Source organism: Onychomys torridus, chromosome 22 (assembly GCF_903995425.1).
Source record: "Onychomys torridus chromosome 22, mOncTor1.1, whole genome shotgun sequence".
Taxonomy (NCBI): Eukaryota; Metazoa; Chordata; class Mammalia; order Rodentia; family Cricetidae; genus Onychomys; species Onychomys torridus.
Genome location: NC_050464.1, coordinates 29,474,228 through 29,495,876, shown reverse-complemented (window position 1 = coordinate 29,495,876; position 21,649 = coordinate 29,474,228). Strand labels below are relative to the sequence as shown.

General features: G+C 51.3%; 1 protein-coding gene across 2 annotated transcripts in view; it reads left to right on the top strand.

Moving 5' to 3' along the window:
• The window catches only part of LOC118572679 (MLX interacting protein), a 56,018-nt gene extending 34,630 nt beyond the window's left edge, over positions 1-21,388 (top strand). The window contains exons 2-17 of one of the 2 annotated variants that reach the window (XM_036172458.1): positions 6,426-6,532; positions 7,151-7,236; positions 8,415-8,504; positions 8,837-8,878; positions 9,106-9,277; positions 9,950-10,039; positions 10,540-10,631; positions 11,797-12,436; positions 13,154-13,275; positions 13,370-13,526; positions 15,010-15,134; positions 15,678-15,776; positions 15,863-15,990; positions 16,165-16,288; positions 18,686-18,815; positions 19,291-21,388. In XM_036172458.1, the coding sequence (XP_036028351.1) occupies positions 6,426-6,532; positions 7,151-7,236; positions 8,415-8,504; positions 8,837-8,878; positions 9,106-9,277; positions 9,950-10,039; positions 10,540-10,631; positions 11,797-12,436; positions 13,154-13,275; positions 13,370-13,526; positions 15,010-15,134; positions 15,678-15,776; positions 15,863-15,990; positions 16,165-16,288; positions 18,686-18,815; positions 19,291-19,412 (2,326 nt within the window). In that variant the 3' untranslated portion in view covers positions 19,413-21,388. Of the gene's footprint in view, positions 1-6,425; positions 6,533-7,150; positions 7,237-8,414; positions 8,505-8,836; positions 8,879-9,105; positions 9,278-9,949; positions 10,040-10,539; positions 10,632-11,796; positions 12,437-13,153; positions 13,276-13,369; positions 13,527-15,009; positions 15,135-15,677; positions 15,777-15,862; positions 15,991-16,164; positions 16,289-18,653; positions 18,816-19,290 lie in introns of those variants that run through there. The other variant, XM_036172459.1, reaches the window with a different exon arrangement.
• Positions 21,389-21,649: the final 261 nt, after the last annotated feature.

Sequence of the window (21,649 nt, the reverse complement as noted above, 5' to 3'; positions counted from 1 at the left end):
ACGAAGTAGCAATGAAAATAATTTTATGGTTGGGGGGTCACCACAGCATGAAGAACTGTATTAAAGGGTCGCAGTATTAGGAAGGTTGAGAACCGCTGATATAGGCACTTCCTCGTTTTTTGAATTTTTAAATGTTATTTTATGTGTATGGATGTTTTGCATGCATGTATGTCTATATACCACATGTGTGCCTGGTGCCCTTGAAGGCCAGAAGAGGGTATCAGATCCCTTGGAACTAGAGTTACAAATGCTTGTGAGCCATCATGTGGGAGCTGGGAACCAAACTCAGGTCCTCTGGTCCTCTGGAAGAACAGTAAGTGCTCTTTTTTTTTTTTTTTTTTTAGTATACAGAAGAGGGCACCAGATCTCATTATAGATGGTTGTAAGCCACCATGTGGGTGCTGGGAATTGAACTCAGGACCTCTGGAAGAACAGTCATAACTTCTGAGCCATCTCTCCAGCCCCCTAGACATTCCCTCTTAATTTCCATCAATTCCCAGCAATGCCATCAGATTCTAACTTTTTATCAGTGGATTAATCCAGTGATTGAGACAGAGTCCTCAAGATCCAGTCATTTGCCCCAAAGCCCCAGCTCTGACCCTGCTCTGCTGGGCAGCAGGACTTCAACACTTGAGTCTTCTAGGGAAACACCTGTTTCTGTCAATACTAATTACTACATCTCAAAGGTATTGAGATATTCACTTACTAGAAGATGAATGGATAAACAGAATGCAGTCTGTTCATATGTTGCATGGCTTTTTCTGGGAAATGTGAGCAAATGTTTATCACCCTAGATGGGGCCCTGATGACAGAGCAGGAGATGTGATTCTGCTCACATGCACATCGTCAAGCCAGCGAGTTTAATTGAGATACTTACAATGGACACACCACCAAGAAATTGTCTGCTTCCCCCACCCCACTCCTCAGGGAGTGGAAGGGACTTGTGGGTCTACAGTGCCACCTCGTGAGCCTTCCATGGGCCCTTTGTGCACTGCCTTGTGAGACTCCCCACTCCCCTATCTTCAAGGGGAATGTTAATAGGCCCAATCTTGTGAGGACCTTGTGCAGAAAGTCGCAGCCACTGGATTTCTAAGGGCCACGCCATGCCCAGAGGACAGCATTCTACAACACCAAAGAATAGAATCTTTCTTTGTTTTTTCCTTTTCCTTTTTTTTTTTTCTTTCTTTCCTTGGGCAGTACTGGGAGCCCAAGGTCTTGAGTACACTAGATAAGTATTCTACTACTGAGCTCCACCCTAGCTGTAGCTGGAGGATGGGATGGGATTCAGCCATGAAAAGAAAGGATGTTCTATCATTTCTGCAGTGTGGGTGAACTTGAGAATGGTGTTTTAAGAGAATTCAGACATTGAGGGTCATATACTGAACGATCCCGTTCATATGAAATGTCCAGAATAGACAAGTGTGTGGAAACAGAACAGATTTGGTGGTTTCCAGTTGCTGAGGGAAGAGGTGATAGAGACTTTGGTAGTCTGAATGAACATGGCCCCCATAGGCCCGTAGGGAGCGGCACTATTAGGAGGTGTGGCTTTGTTGGCAGAGGTGTGTTATGGAGCGGGCTCTGAGGTCTCAGATGCTCAAGCCAGGCCCAGTGTCATTCTCTTCCTGTTCACTGCCCATCCTGATGTAGAACTCTTGGCTACCTCTCCAGCACCATGTCTACCCTCCCGCCACCATGCTTCCCACCATGATGTCAGTGGACTGAACCCTGGACTGTCAGCCGGCCCCAATTAAATGTTGCTGCGGTCATGGTGTCTCTTCACGGCAACAGAGCCTGATGGGACTAAATAGGTACGGCAGTCTGAGGATGGCAGGGAAGGTTCTGGATCTAGATAGTAACGATGGCCGCAAGAGGATGTGAATGTTATTACCGGCACTGAACATATTTTAAAATGGTTAAAACTATAAATTTTGTTACGTGTTTTATCACACATATGAAAGGAAAAGAAATTAAAGGGTTTTTTGTTTTTTAAGCTCATTCTCCCCACACCCCCACACCCATATGCTGCTTTGGAAAATTGTAGCTATTATTGTTCTTCTGACCCTTTCCACACATTGTCTCTTTGTAAACTCTGAAGAGCCTGTCTCTATCTCTTGTAGTTGGAAATTATTTCGTTAAGAATACAACAAGGATTTTTTTTATCATCTGTTTATGATACTATTTCTGCATGTTTGTCTTCTTGGGTGTTGGAGGTCCTTCTAAATTGGTGATTCTCAGAAGCATGTTCATGTTGCATAGTTACTATAAAGTGGCCCCCTGGGAACTTGTCAGTAAGTAGGGCTTCTCTTTAGGTAACAGGCAGAATAGGCAAATAACTCATTCCTGAGGTTGAGTCAAGTATCAGATTCTGCAGGACTTTTTCTCTGGAAGCACCGAACTTCTCCAGAGCAGCATGTGTGTTAGTGAAGCCTGCCCATTGATATTCGGGAAAATAGGAAGAGTTGGGAACTGGAAAGCTCATATGGAGTATTTAGACTTGCACTTAATCCTCCAGACTTCAAAGAATAAACTAGTGAATAAATAAATAAAATGAGCGACCAGATGATGGTCAAAATATTACCTTTAGCCAAGCGGTGGTGGCACACGCCTTTAATCCCAACACTTGGGAGACAGAGCCAGGCGGATCTCTGTGAGTTCGAGGCCAACCTAGTCTACAGAGCAAGATCCAAGACAGGCACCAATACCACAGAGAAACCCTGTCTCAAAAAAACAAAAAACAAGCAAACACCTTTATTGCTAATGACACTGAGGATGGGATTGTAAGCGAGTCACCAGCTGATGTGTGTGTGTGTGTGTGTGTGTGTGTGTGTGTGTGTGTGTGTGTGTGTGTGTGTTGTTTCTTGGCCAGTAGCCAGCCAGGGTGAGCATGGGCAGGAAAGGAGAGATCAGACCGACCATCTGTGACTGGTTCCTTTTATACTGGTGAGGCAGAGGACAAGTTAGGGCAGGGATGTTTCACAGTGGATGTTCCTACTGGAAACATCAGGAACAGTGAAGAAGTGAAATTTGGTTGAATTGAACAGATGAATGGACCCAGAGCTGTAATCGGTAGCCTGTACTCGTTATGTTTGCTTCCTCTTAGAGAGGTTTGAGCAAGGGTCAGTGTCTAATTCTACCCCAGCGAGCAGAATCCATGATCCACCCCCCCACCCCCCGTTTTCTTGATTATCCAGAGCCTTCTCTTTGAGGCTTGCGCTTCAATTTTCGTTCTAAATAGTCTCTTGCCAGACCTCTGAAGAATTCATGGTTTGCTAGCTCCATACAACAGAATGTAAGAGGGCCTTTGTTGTCTGTGAACTTCCTGTTGTGTGTCAGGAACCCTCCTTCTAGGAAGGGGCAGCCAGCGGCAGTGTATGAAGACTTCTTCATGGAAACATTAAGCATTTGTTGAATAACTGGGTTTAAAAGCACCTCTGTGCCTGCACTGGGCCAGCAGTCCCAAGATGAGTCAGAGCTAGACCCAGGCAGCCTTTCATTGGTTGGGGGTGAGCTAAGTACCTGTAAGTTAAGTGTTCCTTGGAGTCATGGCTGTGACACACAGGACAAATTTCAGAAGTATGGGCTGGAAGAAGCTTCCTGGTACTGGGAAGAGGCCAGTGATCTTACACATTCTCTGTAGTATTTCTAGGTATGTTTTTAAGAAGGCTGGTGCTTGGACTGTCTGAAAGAGATGTCCTTCCCACAGGTCACTGTGGGAAGCAGAAGTCTGATCGGAGGGCTTCTGGGTACCCTGCTTTTGGTGTTCTCTCATGGAGTGGCTGACGTGCAGCTGCCTTGTGGAGTCTTTGAAAGCAGCTTTGCCTAGTTTTGTGGGAAACTAGACTTGTAGTATAAGAAGGGCTCTTATATAAACAGCTCCCCTTCGCTCTGTGAGGTGCCAGAGAGCCCAGTAGGAAAGGAACTGACAGAAACATCTAAGACTTGGGCTGTATCCGGCTCTCCTCACCCTTTGTAACCTTTGATACTGTGTAACTATGAGCAATGCTGTCGGAACTGTCAGTCATCCCTTCTGTGGACCGGACAGGTTTGGTTTGCTTTTGACCAGTTTCTGTGTGTGTCTATAGTGCCATCTGCTGGCTGTAGAGATGTTTCAGAAACTTGATGGTGGGAGTTCAGAAATCTGTGTGTGTGTTTGTTCCTGCTACAGTTCGACTGTATTTGCCCTAAGTATCCTGAACAAGAGAAGCGTCTCAGCCAACAGTGGGGGAGAACCACAGGACCCTCACATTGTTGATAGCTCAGTATCTGTCTCTTTATCTTCTACTCCCGTCATACCTGCCTGAAGGTGCCATGTGGTCTGATGGAGGAAGATTGTCATAGCACACTGGCCCTCTTTTTCATAGGTACACAGCAGAGGTAAGATTGGTAAGGTCAGGCCAGGCCGTGGTGGTGCACGCCTTTAATCCCAGCACTTGGGAGGCAGAGGCAGGTGGATCTCTGTGAGTTCAAGGCCAGCCTGGTCTACAGAGTGAGATCCAGGGCATCCTGGGCTACACCAGGAAGGAGTTTCAGTTATCGAAAAGGAGTTTTCAGTCTAGTTTAGTTTTGTTCCTTAATTTCATCTGTAATAGAAACCGCACGCCAGCCAGGCAGGACCTTGCACAGGATGGGAAGGAGGTGACTTTGTTGACCCCTGTCTGCAGCCTCGTCTGGACTGGCCCCATTTGTGTTACCTCAGCAGAGTGACAAGCCAGGCAGGAGCAGTGGGACCGTCCCTCTTCTCCTTGGTCTTAGCTTCGGTTTTAGCCCCTGCACTGAGCAAGTTTCAGAACAGCCAGGGCTTTACAGAGAAACCCTGTCTCGAAAAACAAAAAAAGAAAAGAAAGGATGTGCTATGCTTTCTAGGAAGTGGGTCACAGCTCTCTTTTTATCTTTTTTCAAAACAATATATTTTTTTATTTTTATGTGTCTTATGTGTATGTTTGTAAATGCATCATTGCATGCGTGGTGTCCAGAACGAGCATCTTGATACCTTGAAACCGGAGTTATAGGCTGTTGTCAGCCGCCATGTGGGTCCTGTAAACTTAACACTGGCCGTCTGCAAGAACAGCAAGAATTACTCTTTAATGGCTGGGCTGTCTTTGAGCTCCTTGGGCCATAGTTTTCTGTCTGACATAATCCAAAGCCTGGGCCCTGATGGTGTGGGTGGAAGGGGAGGAAACGGTCTGCCAGGCATTCAGTAGGGAACTTTCCTTCCATGGCAAGCTTTCAGGTTCATTTAATGTCCTGCTCCGGCACCTCTTTTAAATACTCGAGCTTCCACGACTGGGCACATCTCTGCCACTCATCTGTTCTTTGTGAGTAGGTTTGGAGAAGGGGCAGGGCTGTGACCTGCCATCAGATAGATGCTCTTCAGTACCCACTAAAGATAGTGCCTTACTGTCTCAAGGCATCAGAAGGAGCACCTAGGAGAGGCCAGCACTGGCCCAGAGCAGATGGTGTTAATGCAGTGTCTGAAGGCAGAGCAGGGGCCAGGGAGGGAGAGCATTTTAGAGGAAGGAGCATGGGTCAGACACCGAGCAGAAGGGTCATGGACGTCTCAAGACTGGTCTCAAAGCCCCCATCAGTGCTGTCTGTGATTGTAAGAGTATGCCTCAGATTTCTTCTAGAATTGGATACTGGAGAGATGACTCAGAGGTTAAGAGCACTTGGTGCTCTTTCAGAGGTCCTGGGTTCAGTTCCCGCCACCCATGTCAGAGGGCTCGTAACTACCTGTAACTCCAGCTCCAGGAGATCTAAATCCCTCTCCTGCCCTCCATGGATACCCACACATGAGACACATACACACACACTTAAAAATAAATCTAAAAAAAGTTCTTGTACAGTGAATTGAAAGCACTCACATACTAGGCTGATAACGGGCAACATGAGCTCCCTGGTGTCACAGCCATCGTGGTAGTTTAGTTTCCCAGGTGCTGTGCCAGCTGCCACCTCTGAGCAGCTGAGAAGAATCACTTTCTCAGATGGCTTGAGATGGGCCAGTGGTGAGTGAGAACAGAAGTGGGCCAAACCCTGCAAAAAGTGCCTGGTTTCCACAGTCAGGTGATAGTGGCCTAGGCTGGCTTTTAATTCATCCTCTGCCTCTACCTCCTGAGTGTTGGGATTAAAGATGGATGCCACCACACCTGGCAGCATGTCTTCTCAATGTCTGGTTATGAGAAACTTTAAGGGTAAGCAGGAGCCCAAAGTCTGCACAAACCCCATGTCTGACCCCCAAGGCAGCTTGTCCTCTAAGCCTGAATATTGTCATGGCCCGCTCTCCCCATGTGCTCTAAAGAAATCCTGGAGTGACTGTTCATCAGGCCTCTCTTGTGATGGATCAACCCAGGGTTCTGAGTCTGGAATGATCGGGTTCGCTTTTATTTTCTGAAGAGCTACTGACTCTCCCCTCTTGTCTTGCTTTCCAGTGGGAAATTAGTGTCTCCAAAGTGGAAAAACTTCAAGGGCCTGAAGCTCCAGTGGCGGGACAAGATCCGGCTCAACAACGCCATCTGGCGGGCGTGGTACATGCAGTGTAAGTGTGCTGTCAGCCTGACAGGGGGTGCTGTGCCACAAGGGCCTTAATTCTGCAGGGTCAGTCAGCTCCGCATCAGGGGGCTGAGCAGCCTGTGCTAGGAACCAAATGATGATACTACATTTCAGGGACCAGGGCATTCACCAGCCACCAGGCAGAGTCAGCCAACGAAGCCTGGAGTCTGGAGGGACAGACATGTCCCTGACCACAGTGTGTATAGTGCATGCTGGTGCTTGGGCCCTAAGGAGTGAGGGGTTCTTTTCAGGAGAGTTGGGAGCAGGTAGCCAAGAGGTGACATTGGAAGAGCCACCGAGCAGTCTCTGTTTCTAGCAGGTTAAGAAGACATGGATGCCACTGTAGATCTTATTCCTGGCTAGTGAGGATGGGAGGATGCGGGCTTGAGGAGCAGAGCAGCCTCTTGAGCCTCCGTGCTGATGCGCAGCTTGATCTCTTACTTAGATATTGCCGGCACTCTTTGCCTTGGGCCTGCATGCTGCTGCTCTTCCTTCCTAGAACTCTCAATTTCTCCCACCGAAGAAGGGCAGACACTTCCAGGTGTGGCAGTTTGGGTTGGAGCTCCTTCAGGGTCTTAGGGTGTCTTCCTCTCCTCCCCCCCAGATCTGGAGAAACGCAGGAACCCTGTGTGTCACTTTGTCACGCCACTGGACGGCTCTGTTGAGGCAGACGAGCACCGCCGGCCAGAGGTACTCGCCGGCCAGCGACTGAGTAGAGGGCCGGAGGGAGGGTGCTGGGAATCCTGCCGGAAACAGCCCGCCCGGGGAGCCTGAGCTGTGCTCTAGGTGATCTGAAGGAGGAGCGGTGGCCTCCGCAGTTCTAGCCTCCAGGAGACTGTCCTTAGACAAGCTGACCGTGGGGGCCGCATTCTCTGCTGGGAGTTAGCAGAGCACATACACAACACTCCAGGAAAGTTAGAAGGCCCTGCTCTTCAGCTCACACTGGAGGACAGCTCAGCTGGTGGAGTGCTCTCCCAGCACGCCAAGCCCTCGCTTCCGTCTCCAGCACCACATAAACAAGACATGGTGTCAGAACCCTGCAGTCCTAGCGTGCGGGGAGGTGGAGGCTCGGAAGTCACAAGTTTTAGGTCATTCTTGATATATAGGGAGTTTGAGGCCAGCCTGGGCTACACGAAACCCTATCTGAAAAAACGGGAGATGAAAAGAGGTTGAAGAGAGAGTGGTTTATTTTATTTTTGTATTTTGTTTTATTATTTTGGTACTAAGGATAGAATCGAGGCTCTCTTACATGCCAGGCAAGTGTTATACTATTGAGCTATACCTCCTCCCCCAAAGACTAAATTAAAAATTTTAAAACTAGATTATTTGTTTTCTCATGTGTGTGTGTGTGTGTGTGTGTGTGTGTGTGTGTATGCGCACACGCTTGCGTGCACGTGCATGCATATGTCACAGCATATGTGTGGAGGTCAGAGGACAACTTTTGAGAATCTTTGCCTTTCACCATGTGGGTCCCAGGGATCGAACTCAGGTCGTCAGGCTTGATGGCAAGTACCTTTCCCTCCTGACCTTCACACTTGGAGAGCATGGCAGGTGCTGCTGGATGCGGGCATTTGCAGGCCACTTGTGAGTTCCTTAGCATCCTCAGGCAAGGCAGAAGCAGTGCTCTGCTCCTCCCTGAGTACCGTGTGCAGTCACCCTTGGTGCCGGGGTGTTGAAGAGACATTTTTAGCTGGGGCCAGGTTGCAGCTCAGAGGAGAGGAGGCGCCCATGAGTGAAGCTGCCATCCCTGAAGCAGCATTGGGCTTTCTGACCTGAGAACCGCCTAAAGTGATAGATACTGGGTATTCATGGGCTGCAATTTAATCACCGTCCAAGACCTGCTTTTCATTTCGGCCTCTTGGTTGTAGGCCATCACCACAGAGGGCAAATACTGGAAGAGTCGCATTGAGATTGTGATCCGAGAATATCACAAGTGGAGGACCTACTTCAAGAAAAGGGTATATGTTGGCGAGGGCTACCAAAAGAATGTGGTCTGGAAGCTCTGGGGCAGGACTTGGGTAGGCGGGAAGATGGCATTCAGAATGTGGCCTGAGGCCCTGGGCTCCACAGCTGCCCCAACAGTCACGGAGCCTGATGTGGGAATACTGTAGTCAACACCAAGCAGCCATGAAGAGGGCTGTTCCTCCTTCGGGCCCACATTCATGGCATGGCAGCCAGCAGGAGCCCATTCCCCAACTCGCTTCCCATGTAGCTCACTGGCATACAAGGAGGTGAAGTTAGGGCACCCAGGGTTCTTGGTGGCTGCCTCACTTGCCCCCTTTGCCCACAGCTACAACAACACAAGGATGAGGACCTCTCGAGTCTGGCCCAGGTAAGTGAGCTTGGGAGCCCTGCCTTGACAAGATGGGACTTCTGTACCCCAAGCGAGGCCTGCCGTGGAAGGCCAGGAAGCGGGCACACTCTCTGCTGGGTAGGCTGAGGGAATAGCTCTGAATGCCTCCACCCTCTCGCCTCTTTGATGAAGCAACCCTTTAGTGCATGCCAGGACGGAGGATAATAAATCCAACTCTGCTTGACTCTTCTTCCCCTGTTGGCCAGGATGATGACATGCTCTATTGGCATAAACATGGAGATGGTTGGAAAACCCCAGTCCCCATGGAGGAGGACTCCCTGCTGGACACAGACATGCTCATGTCAGAATTCAGTGACACCCTCTTCTCCACACTTTCTTCACACCAACCAGTGGCCTGGCCCAACCCACGGGAAATAGGTAACTAGTCGCTGTCCTTGGACAGCTGGCTGGCTTCTCTGGGAAGATTCCTCTAGGCCAGGCTTTGCTTTAGGGCGCTTCTGAGCTTGGCACTTATTTAGGCTAACAAGGGAAAAGAGAAGGATTGCCCCAGCCCCTTGTCTAAGGTCCTGTGCAGTGGCATGAGAGAGACTGGAGACAGGGCGGCCATTCTTCTAGTCCCACTGTGAGAAAGCAGCAGCTCTGATCTGAGCCCGTTCAGTGTTTCCGCTACTGTTGTTGTAGCGTGGGATATGTCCGGATATGTCCGGCGAGTACTGCACTCGTGACGTCCCTCCGAGAAGCCTTCCGTCCTTCAGGTCCTCAGGGCAGGACCACAGATGAAATGAGCAGGGGTGGAGGCTGTGGGGACGCAGAGTGGGGTACGAGGCTGGGGCTGCTCGTAGCCCCTAGCTTCATGGTGCTCCTCCTCTGCCTGTCTTTCCTGTCTTCTGAGATTGGAGAGGACATGGCTATCTAAGAATGGGGAACCCCCAAGAAAGGAGAACTGCTAGTCAGCTTCCTGAAGTTCTTGACAGATTCTGGAATGGGTAGGGTAGGGTCGGGAGGATCTGTTCCAAAACTAGTTGTGTGTTTTCCTTGCACCTTATTTGAGCTGAAATGATTCTCCTCTCTCACTTGTAATTCTTGCAGCACATTTGGGAAATGCAGACATGATCCAGCCAGGCCTGATCCCTTTGCAGCCCAACCTGGACTTCATGGACACCTTTGAACCTTTCCAGGGTGAGGGCAGAGGGGAACACGATACTTGGATCTCCCTTGCCCATCCCATATCAGACTGGTGCCCTTTTTGTGGAGAGGACAGTTGGAGATGGGTGTAAAGGAAAGGCTTAGAATTTCTCAAAGCTGAAATGTTTTTCATAACAACTGCAAAGCCTGGGCACGTTTCCTGGGGCGTTGGAAGGAAGTTGGCAAGCATTCTGAGTGCTTTCTTCCTGCTGGGAGCAGCCTTGACTAGGAGCAGCTCCTGCTCTAGACAGCAGAGGGCACTGTGACACAGCCTCTTACCTGTAAAGGGCCTGAGGTTAGGTCAGCTCCTGAGCTCTGCCACTGCCCAGGTCTGAAACACTTGGTATTTCAGATGGTCCAATCAGAATCCTCTTTCTATAGAAAAAATTATCTTTGGGAGGGGTGAGGTAGGGTTCAGGCCCCTGGTTATGTGCCATAATTTCCAGAAAATGGTAAACTCATGGACTTCAAAAGACTCCCATGCTCTTTTTCAGATCTCTTCTCTTCCAGCCGATCCATTTTTGGCTCCATGCTGCCTACACCTACGTCAGTACCTGCCCCAGATCCCGGCAGCCCACCTTCTCAGGTAGAGGGAGCTGGGGGAGCAGGCATGGCAGTACAGGGTAATGCTGGGACCACGAGTTGACAACATGCTGGGGCCATTGCTGGATCCCTGCTGAGTGCATGTGGATATGCAGAGAAATTATGGAGCCTCTTTGAGCATCCTTAACTCCCCACCAGGTGGGAGACTATGCCAGCAAAGTGTTTTCCTACCTAAGATCAAGATCCCACCGTAATCTTGTTCAGCCAGCTCTTTCTTTCCTTTTTTTGTGGGGGTGTTGGGGAGTGTAGGTTGTTGTTGTTGTTGTTGTTGTGTGTGTGTGTGTGTTCATTGTGTTTTGCTTGCACGTATACCTGTGTGAAGATGTCAGAATCCCTGCAGCTGGAGTTATACAGACGGTTGTGAGCTGCCATGTGGTTGCTGGGAATTGAACCCAGGTCTTCTGGGAGAGTAGCCAGTGCTCTTAACTGCTGAGTCATCTCTCCAACCCCAGTCAGCTCTTTTCTAAGACAGGATTAATTACAGAAGAAAAAGATGGGTCACTAATAAAAATATGTTGTGTATTGTTTTTTTACTTTTTATGTAGCAATTGATGAAAGTTAATTACAGGTGTTAGGGCTACAGAATTGAGTGAGGCATAGCTCTCTGCCCTGGGAGGGCTCTCAAGATGGCACTCTATTCAGTTAGTCACCCAGTAACCTGGCACCTTCCCCACCTAGCTCAGGATGTCATCTCTTCTGTAGCGACTGAGATGGATCTGCACAGGTGGTTCTCATAGCTTTCCACTCAGGAAGAGATAGCCTGACTGGAAGTCGATACGTGCAGCTGTCCTGGGAGAACCCCTGAGCAGCTATGGTCTAGGCTGCTTGTGCTCTGTAACAGAAGAAGACAGAAGGGACTGTGGGTAGACCTGGACCAGACTCTAGAAACCAGATATCCCTAGGCTTCTGTACAGCTTTGTCTGAGCTCTGTGTTATCATTAGTTCCTAATGGAACAAGACCCCTGCTGACACCCAGGGAACACAGATCTGTTTCCCCAGCACGGCAGTGTGTCGGGCGTGGAAGATAGCACTTCCGTCCCTTGGCCCCTCGGTCCCCATGTCCACAGTTAGTCTGTGCTATGTAGTGCCCAGCAGTGAGCACTGATTATATAGTCATAGCTTTGTTTCTTCCTGGCTCTTCGTCTCAGGGGAACATCTTGCCAAACCCAGCTCTTCCCGCCGTGAACCTTCCCAACAGCCTCATTGCATCCTCTGCATCCCCGTCCCTGGACCCCACAGACGGGCAGGCTTGTGAACGCACTTCCCAGACCGTGGACCCGTTTATTCAACCTGCGGACTTTGGTCCCTCTGAGCCACCACTGAGTGCCCCACCGCCCTTCCTTCCTGTCCTCACTATGACCTTGCTTCCCCCTGGCCCTGCCCCGGCACCTGTCCCAACCGTACTGCCCTTGGTCTCTCCTCCTGCCTCTGCTCTGAGCCCTTCAGCCCCACCGGCTCTCCTGCAGCCACAGAAGCTTGCTGGGGTCAGCAAGTCAGCCCCCGTAATTACCCACACTGCCTCGGCCACGCTTACCCACGACGCTTCTGCTACCACCTTCAGCCAGAGCCAGGGTCTGGTTATCGCAGCACACCACCCAGCCCCCTCGTCATCCCCCTGTGGTCTGGCATTGTCACCAGCTGTGGGACCTCCCCAGCCTCATTTAACTTTTATACACCCCAAACCTGTGACCTTGACTGGAGTGAGACCCAAGCAGCCCCCCAAAATAGTGCCTGCTCCCAAGCCTGAGCCCGTGTCCTTGGTGCTGAAGAACGCCTGCATCGCTCCAGGTGAGTCGGGTTAGGGCTACAGCCTGCCAGGATGGCCGGGCCTTTAAATTCCTAACGCCTCCCTCCCCGTTCAAATGGAACCGAGCAACATGGATAATTTAGCATGCAATCTGTCTTTCCGTTCTGTATGCTTAAACATTAGTCTAGTCTTGATCTAGACATGTATGTGGTGACACATACCTGAAAACCCAGCACTTGAGAGGTTGAGGCGGGTAGACTTGGGGTTTGAGGCCAGCTGAGTTGCATAGTAAGTCCCAAGCCAGCCAAGGCTCTATAATGAGGCCTGTTCAAAGAAGCTAACGGGCTGGCGGGATGGTTCAGCGAGTAAAGACGCTTGCTGCTAAGCCTGACAGCCTGAGTCCAATCCCCGGGGTCCACAAGTGTCCTCTGACTTCCACACATGGACCATGACATGCGCACAGCCCCACACACATACACCACACAGAGGGAATAAAATAGAACCTAAAGTAAATAAAGGTGAGAACTAGGCGTGAAAACATGGTTTGAGAATGCATGGGCATGGGTATCTCTCTCAAGGGATTATACTAGGACTCTTTCAAGAAAAAGACAAAAATATTTCAAATGCCCTGGGGCTTTGTCTCCCTGCCCCCTTGGTAAGGAACCCTGGTTTTCCTGTCCGTCTGCACCTCCACAGTTTTGATAGTAGCAGCTCTGGCTAGGGTGGGCCCTCACTTTGACCTCTCGTCATCCGTACAGCCGCCTTCTCAGGCCAGCCGCAAAAGGTGATCATGACATCAGCCCCTCTGAAGAGAGAAGGGATTCTGGCATCTACTGTGTCCCCTTCCAACGTGGTCATTGCCTCTGCTGCCATCACCAGGGTAAGGAGAGCCAGCCTAGGCCGGCCTCTGGTGTCCATCCCTCCCTGTGTGGTTCTCAGCCAGTGTACATGACCTCCCTCTGGTGGCTCCACAGGCTTCTGGGGTCACAGAGTTCCTCAGCCACAGCACAAGCAGCCAGCCTACCCCTGTCTCTCGGCTCTTCTCCCCAAGTACAGTGCAAGACTCCCTGGGGAAGGGCGAGCAGGTCCCACTGCATGGGAGTAGTCCCCAGGTCCCTGCCACGGGCTCTGGTAAGTACTCTCCATTCTTCTGAGTGGGACGGGTGGGGCTTCATGGAGGAAGTAAGCAGCTTGCTCCAGGTGGGGAGGCCTTTCACAGGCTCCCAGAGTCAAGCCTCCTTCAGGCTGCACAGGCTGGGGAAATGCTTACTGGGCTCAGGGTAGCTGTAGCCACACCAGCAGGACAAGTCCAAGGGGTGTCAGGTGTTCACAGCAGGAGCAGCTAGCACACTCAGGAACCACGCTCAGAAGGCCTGGCTCAGGGCTGCCCGTTCCTGCAGAAAGGGACTGCAGACCTTGTCAGCAGTCCAGAAAACCTGAGCTGGGGTGGCTGTAGCCATGAAGCCAGCTGCAAGCTTGTCGTACAGTACCGTCTCTCCTAGTTTCTAAACCACTGCAGATCTGTAGCCATTTCCTGTCTTACAACAGCGGGCAGTCAGGACTGGTTTTGCCGAGTGACTTGTGGAGTCAGAAGGTCAGGGGCTAGAGGTGCTGCACATGAGTATTGGGCCACGGGTAGAACTCAGGTTCCTTCCGGTGCCGTCCTGGGGAGAGAGCTAGAAACACTCTGCACATCTTGGGCAAGCAGTCTGTCACTGTGTCATCTTAATGCCTTCTCCTCTTTGCTAAAACCGTGGCTGCTTCTGAGCGTCTTACCCAGGAAGACATGATAAGGAGGGTTTCCAGCTGAGAGGGTGGACTTGTCCAGGGCAGGTTTTGAAGAAGGAGACTCTTCAGTCTGGAAAGAGAGAGACTCGAGACAGGAGTCAGGTTTCTCAGATTACCCAGGGAAGGAAAGCCGTTCTTGCCTGTGGGACTGCAGAGCGCAACCTTGAGAGCCGTGCACTGAAGCCATGTAATCTAGGAGGAAATGGATTAACTGGAAGCATTTGTTAGAACAAAGTGAAACAGGCCAGGGAGGTTCTAAAGGGACACCAGTGAGTGGGTCATGGACCCGTGGGGGTCACAGCAGTACTCTGGTCTATTCTGTGTGGGTCAAAAGATGGTAGCACTTCTTATTTAACTTTTTAGAGTGAGTGACAGAAAGTATGTGTAGAACTGAAAGAACAAAAATTAAGCAGATGCCAGTGTGCTGAGCGTGTGGGTTAGGAGCTATTGCCTTACAAACGTGTAAGGGCCCCTGGCTGCCCTGAGGTGGCATTTTAGGGGTTGGGTTAGCAGTTCAACCCTTCCTCTGAGCAATTGCTGACACCTGGGATGGGGTAGCATTCAGGTCATATTCCACGTCTAACTTGCCTGCCTCAGGGGTTGCCTTGGAAACAAGAAATCCTTTTTGGTATATGGGAAAGGCTTTCTCCAGTATTTTCTCTCGGGTAGCCAGCAAAGGTTAAAAATGGACTTCCAAGTCTGAGGACTTGCAGGGAGTCCTCCTGGTTGGTGAGGACCGCTGTGGGGCAGGACAGAGAAGCCTCACTCCTTATTTTTCCAGTCCCCTTTCCCAAGGATTTGCCTGTTAAGATAATTTTTTCCTCAGGCCGTGAATGCCCCAACTCAGGGCAAGCCTCTCCATGCCCATCAGAACAAAGTCCTAGTCCTCAGTCTCCCCAGAACAACTGCTCAGGGAAATCTACAGACCCCAAAAACGTGGCTGCATTAAAGGTACGGCTTATTTCTCTCGGGTCTTGGTTCCCTTGGTGGGATGGGGAGGGAAAGGAGAGCCACGGATCCAGCTGGTGTTGCGAACCCAGAACACTGAGAGTAAATCGACCAACCATGTCCCATACCACCACAAGCCCATGAAGACTGGGGGCCGTCCAGAGCTCTGGGTGGGCCCCCTGAGCCCAGGGACCAACACTGAGTCCTCATGACATAGTAGGGTACATGCAACCTTGGCCACCCCAGTTGCAGGGAGGAGGTGGGATTGTAAGCACTGGGTTGTAGAGAAGCAACATCGTACGTCTGGCTGCCTGGACAAGAGCACACACTGCTTCCTAGCCCGTGAGTCCTGCCCACTCCCTGCTGACTCCTCCTGGAGCCTTTTCAGGCATCTGCCTCCTGTATAGTTTTCTAGCCCCGGCTTGTCATGTGCCCCAAGACACTAGTCTCTCTCCGGCTACTCAGCGTTACGTTGGGCAGTGAGGAGGGACCCATGGCCCGCTCAGGCCTGGCCTGTGTGTCAGTGACCAGTTGATCCCCCAACAGAACCGGCAGAAGCACATCTCGGCTGAACAGAAAAGGCGTTTCAATATCAGGATGGGCTTCAACACCCTCAACAGTTTGATCTCCAATAATTCCAAGCAGGTAAGTTACCCGAGAGTGGCAAGGTGCCGTGATACTAAGTACTGCCACCTCTGAGCCACCTGTCTGTCCCCACCTTCCCCCCCCAGACCAGCCATGCCATCACACTGCAGAAGACCATGGAGTACATCACCAAGCTGCAGCAGGAGCGGATGCAGATGCAGGAGGAGGCCCGGAGGCTTCGGGAGGAAATTGAGGAGCTCAACACCACCATCATGTGAGGTTCCACTTGAATGTCGTGGTTCCCCCCCCCCCCCATGCATTTCTGTGTTTCAAGCAGAGGGGACCCTTGTGGCCTTTGCTGTCTGTATCAAAGCACTTTAGCTCCCTGTTCCCCCTCCATCCTCTGCCATCGCCTGCCCCAAAGCATCCCTGACTACTGCTGTTTCAGCTCCTGCCAACAGCTGCTGCCTGCCACAGGAGTCCCTGTCAACTGCCGCCAGCTGGACCACATGAAGGACATGTTTGATGAGTATGTGAAAAGCAGGATCCTGCAGAATTGGAAATTCTGGATTGTATCCTTGGGTTTTCCTTGCTCTTCTGCTTCCCCAGACAACACACTGAAACAGTAGACGGTGCTCTTGGGCACCCTTTGAAGAAAGGTTCTCACAGTTGTCAGAGATCAGGACTAGCTGTTTCCTGTCTCAGGGAGAGAAGGTTTTAGGGCGGCCCTAAGGGCTGGGGAGGCCATCCAATAGGCTTTGCAGGAAGGGAGTGGGTGGGTGGGTGGCCTGCTTTACCCTCCAGTCTTTGGCAAACAAAGGCAGCTAGATAACTGAAGAGGGGCAGAGTGAGAAGGGAGGGTCCTGACAGCCAGCCCGGCCCTCAGTGACAGAGAGGGCGAGCGAGCCCTGCCTGCTGTGACGGGTGGAAACCAGGGCTCACTGAATTACTGAGGGCCAACACCATGTACTGAATTACTGAGGGCCAGCACCATGTACTGAATTACTGAGGGCCAACACCATGTGCTGAATTACTGAGGGCCAGCACCGTGTACTGAATTACTGAGGCCAGCACCATGTTACTGGAATTACTGAGGGCCCAACACCATGTTGCTGAATACGGAGGGCAGCACCATGTACTGAATTACTGAGGGCCAACACCATGTGCTGAATTACTGAGGGCCAGCACCATGTACTGAATTACTGAGGGCCAGCACCATGTACTGAATTACTGAGGGCCAACACCATGTGCTGAATTACTGAGGGCCAGCACCATGTACTGAATTACTGAGGGCCAACACCATGTACTGAATTACTGAGGGCCAACACCATGTGCTGAATTACTGAGGGCCAGCACCGTGTACTGAATTACTGAGGGCCAGCACCATGTACTGAATTACTGAGGGCCAACACCATGTGCTGAATTACTGAGGGCCAGCACCATGTACTGAATTACTGAGGGCCAACACCGTGTGCTGAATTACTGAGGGCCAGCACCATGTACTGAATTACTGAGGGGCCAGCACCATGTACTGAATTACTGAGGGTCAACACCATGTGCTGAATTACTGAGGGCCAGCACCATGTACTGAATTACTGAGGGCCAACACCATGTACTGAATTACTGAGGGCCAGCACCATGTACTGAATTACTGAGGGTCAGCACCGTGTACTAAATTACTGAGGGCCAACACCATGTACTGAATTACTGAGGGGCCAGCACCCATGTGTGGGTGCTGGTGTGGTTTGTTTCTTTTCTTGTTGCTGTTGTTACTCTTCAGATTGGGGGGGGGTGTAATTATTTTTTAATTGTGTGTGTGTGTGTGTGTGTGTGTGTGTGTGTGTGTGTGTGTGTGTAATGTTGAGTGTAAGTGCCTACAGAGTCTGAAGAGGGTGTTGGGTCCCTTGGAGCTGGAGTCGTATGCTGTTGTGGGCCTCTTGACAGGAGTGCTGCTCAGGCTGGTCTTGAACTCCTGAACGTAAATGATCCTTCTGCCTCAGCCTCCCAAGTAGCTATAGGCAGGTTTGGAACCTGTTCCCTCAGCTTTCTCTCTGGCTTTGTGCCCCTGGTCTTGAGTGTCATAATAAAGCAGGTGCCAGGGCCTGTCGTCTGGCCAGGGCTGCTCTGATCTCAGCCTTCAAGATGGCAGCATCATTGTTATAGGATAGGACAGTCACTGGAAAAAGACAGTTGTATGGAAAGAGAGAGAGAAAGCATGGTGAGGGAGTATGTGTACTTGAGAAGCCAAGTTTGTTTGTATTTTGTTTGCTTGTTGGTTTTTGAGGCAGTCTTGATTGTAGTGTGGGCTGGTCTGGAGCTTGCTTTGTAGTGCAGTACTACATATCCTCTTCCTCTGCAGTGGGCCACTGTGCCTACCCATGTTGAGGATGAGACTCAAGGCTCCACATGTACTGTCTAGGTACGAACTCTATCGGCCTGACTCAAGATGGCTGGCAGCATGCCTTATTCCCTGACTTGCTGTTGACTTACTTTCTGCCATTAGTGGAGCCTGATGACATAGGGACATAATGTGTCCAAACTGCTTCAATAAAATGACACATTCTTCTTCATTTTCAGGCCAAAGTGGGTACTGTAGGCATCAGAATTCAGGAAAAACATTTCCATCTTCCTGTCTCCACTGGGCCCACCCCAGGATCCTTTGGGAGCTCTGTAGGAAGCCGCGAGCCTACAGGCTGTGCACAACACAAAAGTCAGGCCCCGCTTCAGACTTTGCTTTTGAGTGTTGTGTTCATGTTCCTGTCAGCCTACGTGGCCTCTCTTTCCACACAACTGTTTCCTGTAATTGGCTGACCTGTGGTCTCCTTCCTCTCATTGATCAGTTAGGCAATTATTTGCTATTTCTGAGGGAAGTCAGCAGGTAAGCCTGGCTTGCCTGAGCCTTCTTCTTTTACCTGTATGCTCCTTAGCCCTCCTCAGTGCTCACCTTTTCCTTAACATGAGTCCTGTAGTTCAGCATGATCATCAAGCCGCTGTTTGAGTCTTTCAAGGGGATGGTGTCCACCAGCAGCTTGGAGGAGTTTCACCGCACGGCACTTTCCTGGCTGGACCAGCATTGCTCTTTGCCTGTCCTCAGGCCAAGTGAGTGTGAAATAGCAGTTTGGGACTTCACACCTTCACCTGGGCAGTGCTTAGGAGAGTGTAGACTCCACCACGCACAGCCGGGCCAGAGGCATGAGGACACAGAAGGATCCTAGACCAGAAACGCTGTAGGGCCAGTGTGGGTCTCTGAGCTCCTATCAGTGGGCCTGCGGTCTAATCAAATCCAACTTCTGCTTATTGACTATTTGCTATTTGCCAGACTCTGTTTTAGGTGAATTGGGTGTTTCCTTACCTGATTTCGTATTTAGTTCTAAAGCCACAACCATCTGTTGAAGGTGAAGAAGTTCAGGAGTAAAGCAGGAGAACAGCTTAGAATCCTGGGGCTCTTGCAGCCCTGCTGGGATCTGCAGGGGCAGCGAGCGTGTGAGGCTACACAGAGATGCACGGGGGACGTTTGCATCCTGTCATTCTGAGTCTTGGGTCCCAGGCTAACACTGCCTCCTCTCTCTCACAGTGGTACTGAGCACCCTCCGGCACTTGAGCACCACCACCTCCATCCTGACAGACCCGTCCCAGCTGCCAGAGCAGGCATCAGAGGCTGTTTCCAGGATCGGCAAGAGACTGGGGGAATCGTAAGCGTAGTTGGCATGTGACTGCATGAGACGCCTGAAGATCCCCCGTACCCTTCCTGACACACCGCCTCGGGGCCACCTTGACTCCAGTGGCCTACTGCCCCTGTCAGGATGCTGTGCTCAGGTCTGAAGCAGGTTTGGGGCCTGCCCACAGCAGTATCCCATCTTGGGAACCCTTGCTGTGACCTCTCACTCAGTGACCTCAATCACCAGTCTCCCCTGCATTTGGGGTGGCCCAGACAAAGGGAAACATGGCTGTTCTGCTCCTGCCCTCCTGGCCTGTTGGGGCCCAGGGCCAGCAAGTGCGAGACAAGGAGACAAAGCCCGTTCCTGCAGGTGGGGATCATCGGGGCCCCTCACAAGTCCTTTCTTGAGACTTAGAGACTCGGCCCCTGTCACATGGTCGTCTGCTTGTGCCCCTCCGCAACCCCTGCACACTTTCTGGCCTCTGCAGCAGCAGTGAAGTCTCCGTCTCTTGCAACCCTGGCAGCAGCTGACCCTCTGGGCTACATTCTGACCTCTGCAGAAAGGAACGCCTCCTCCCTGGTGTCCCCTCTAGAAGGGAAACCTGCTTCCCAAGCCTGAGCGCACATGGAAAACAATGGCTGTGGAGGCCAGCTGGTCAGGGCGGCAGCACAGGCAATGCAGAGCCGCTCTGCTGGCTCAGAAATCCTCGAGCAGTGTCCCGTCCACCGTGTCTCAGTTCTGCCTGGTTTGCGGTCACCGTGACGGTCCCAACGCTGCCAGGGACGTGGCCCAGAGCCTCTGAGGCCCTCCTGTGCCAGCCCCCCCCCCCCCTCACTTGGAAGCTGTGGAAGAGGCAGATACACTGCAGGGTCAGTCCTGCTCTTGGGTCTGGTGTTCACAGGTCACACTCCAGGATGCTGCTATCATCCTGGTCATTCTCTCTGAAGTTTGGGAGCCCCAGACCAGGACAGTTCTCAGACCAAAGATGTCATTGTAAGAGAGAAGTCTGACCCGGCTTGTGTTAGGAGGAAGAAACAGAAAGCTGAAGCTGGCTCCAGGCTAGATGGCCAAGAGCTGTGCTCAGATTTGGACTAGTGAAGTTTGGAGGGTGACCGTGTCTGAAGGTTCCAGTGCCCCATTGTGTGTGTTACAGGGAGAGGTTGGGGGAGGGGCACTTGACCCCCATCCTTCTCTTTGCTGCCTCTGAGATGCTGCAGGCCTGAAGTACTCTCTCCAGCTCTCAGGGAGCCCAGTCCAGGGCACCTCCCGGGAAGAATGTGCGTTTCGTCCTGCTGTGACATGGAGAGCAGGCGGGGAGGGGGGAAGGGGTGGTGTTCTTAGACTGCCCTGCCCCCTCCTCACCATGCTGCCTGTCCTGAGGGGACCACCTGAAGAGGGGAGCCCAGGATGTTCCCTGAAGCTGTGACCCATGGAAGCGCCTGCTGAGGCCTGCCCCAACTAAGTAGGTGGAGAGAGAAAGGGTGGGGGCTGCTGGCTGCATCGCCATTGATGCTATGAGCCCTGACCGCATGCTTGCGCCATTGTCTGGTTTCTGTCCTGTTTGGGATAGCTTGGGGGCCTCCTCAGCCGACCCCAAAAACGTGTTTACAGGTTGAGGGATGAACACAAGGCACATAGGCTGGACCTTGGACTTTCCACCGGGTACCTGTTCCTTTCCCAAAAAGGTGAAATTGTCCTTCAGAAGGCGAAGGCCACTGTGGTAGGAGGGAGCCAAGCCGCTGCTGTGAGGGCCTCAAGAAGCCCAGCCCTTCCTCCTCACGGGCCGCGGGCCGCACTGTGGCCATGAGGACTCCAGTTCTCTCCACCCTTGCTGGGGAGTAACCTTGTTTTTCAAACTCTGTGGGTATAAGATTGGCCCTTTGCTTCTCTTGCCTACCTCTCCATTTTGCTGAGTTAATCTCATCTTGTTTCATCAGATGTTTAAGGCTGTTAGATTGTGTAAAACTGGGGGTGAGGGGGAGAGGGAAGAGAGAGAGAGAGAGAGAGAGTGAGTGTGTGTGTGTGTGTGTATGTGTGTGTGTGTGTGTGTGTGTGTACACGTGTCCTGGCAGGCTAGGAGGTGCATGTTTTTGTTTTGAGTGACTCCATTTCCCTTTTCTTTGGTGCTCACTTTTGCTGTGGCCGTGAGGTCACAGTGCTTTAAAATCTTCAGGAATGATTCTACCTTGGAGATTTTCTTGTTTTGAAATCTTGCCTGATGAACCTGGCCAATCAGAGGGTCCTGGCCTTGACTTGTGTCCTGGACACCAAGGT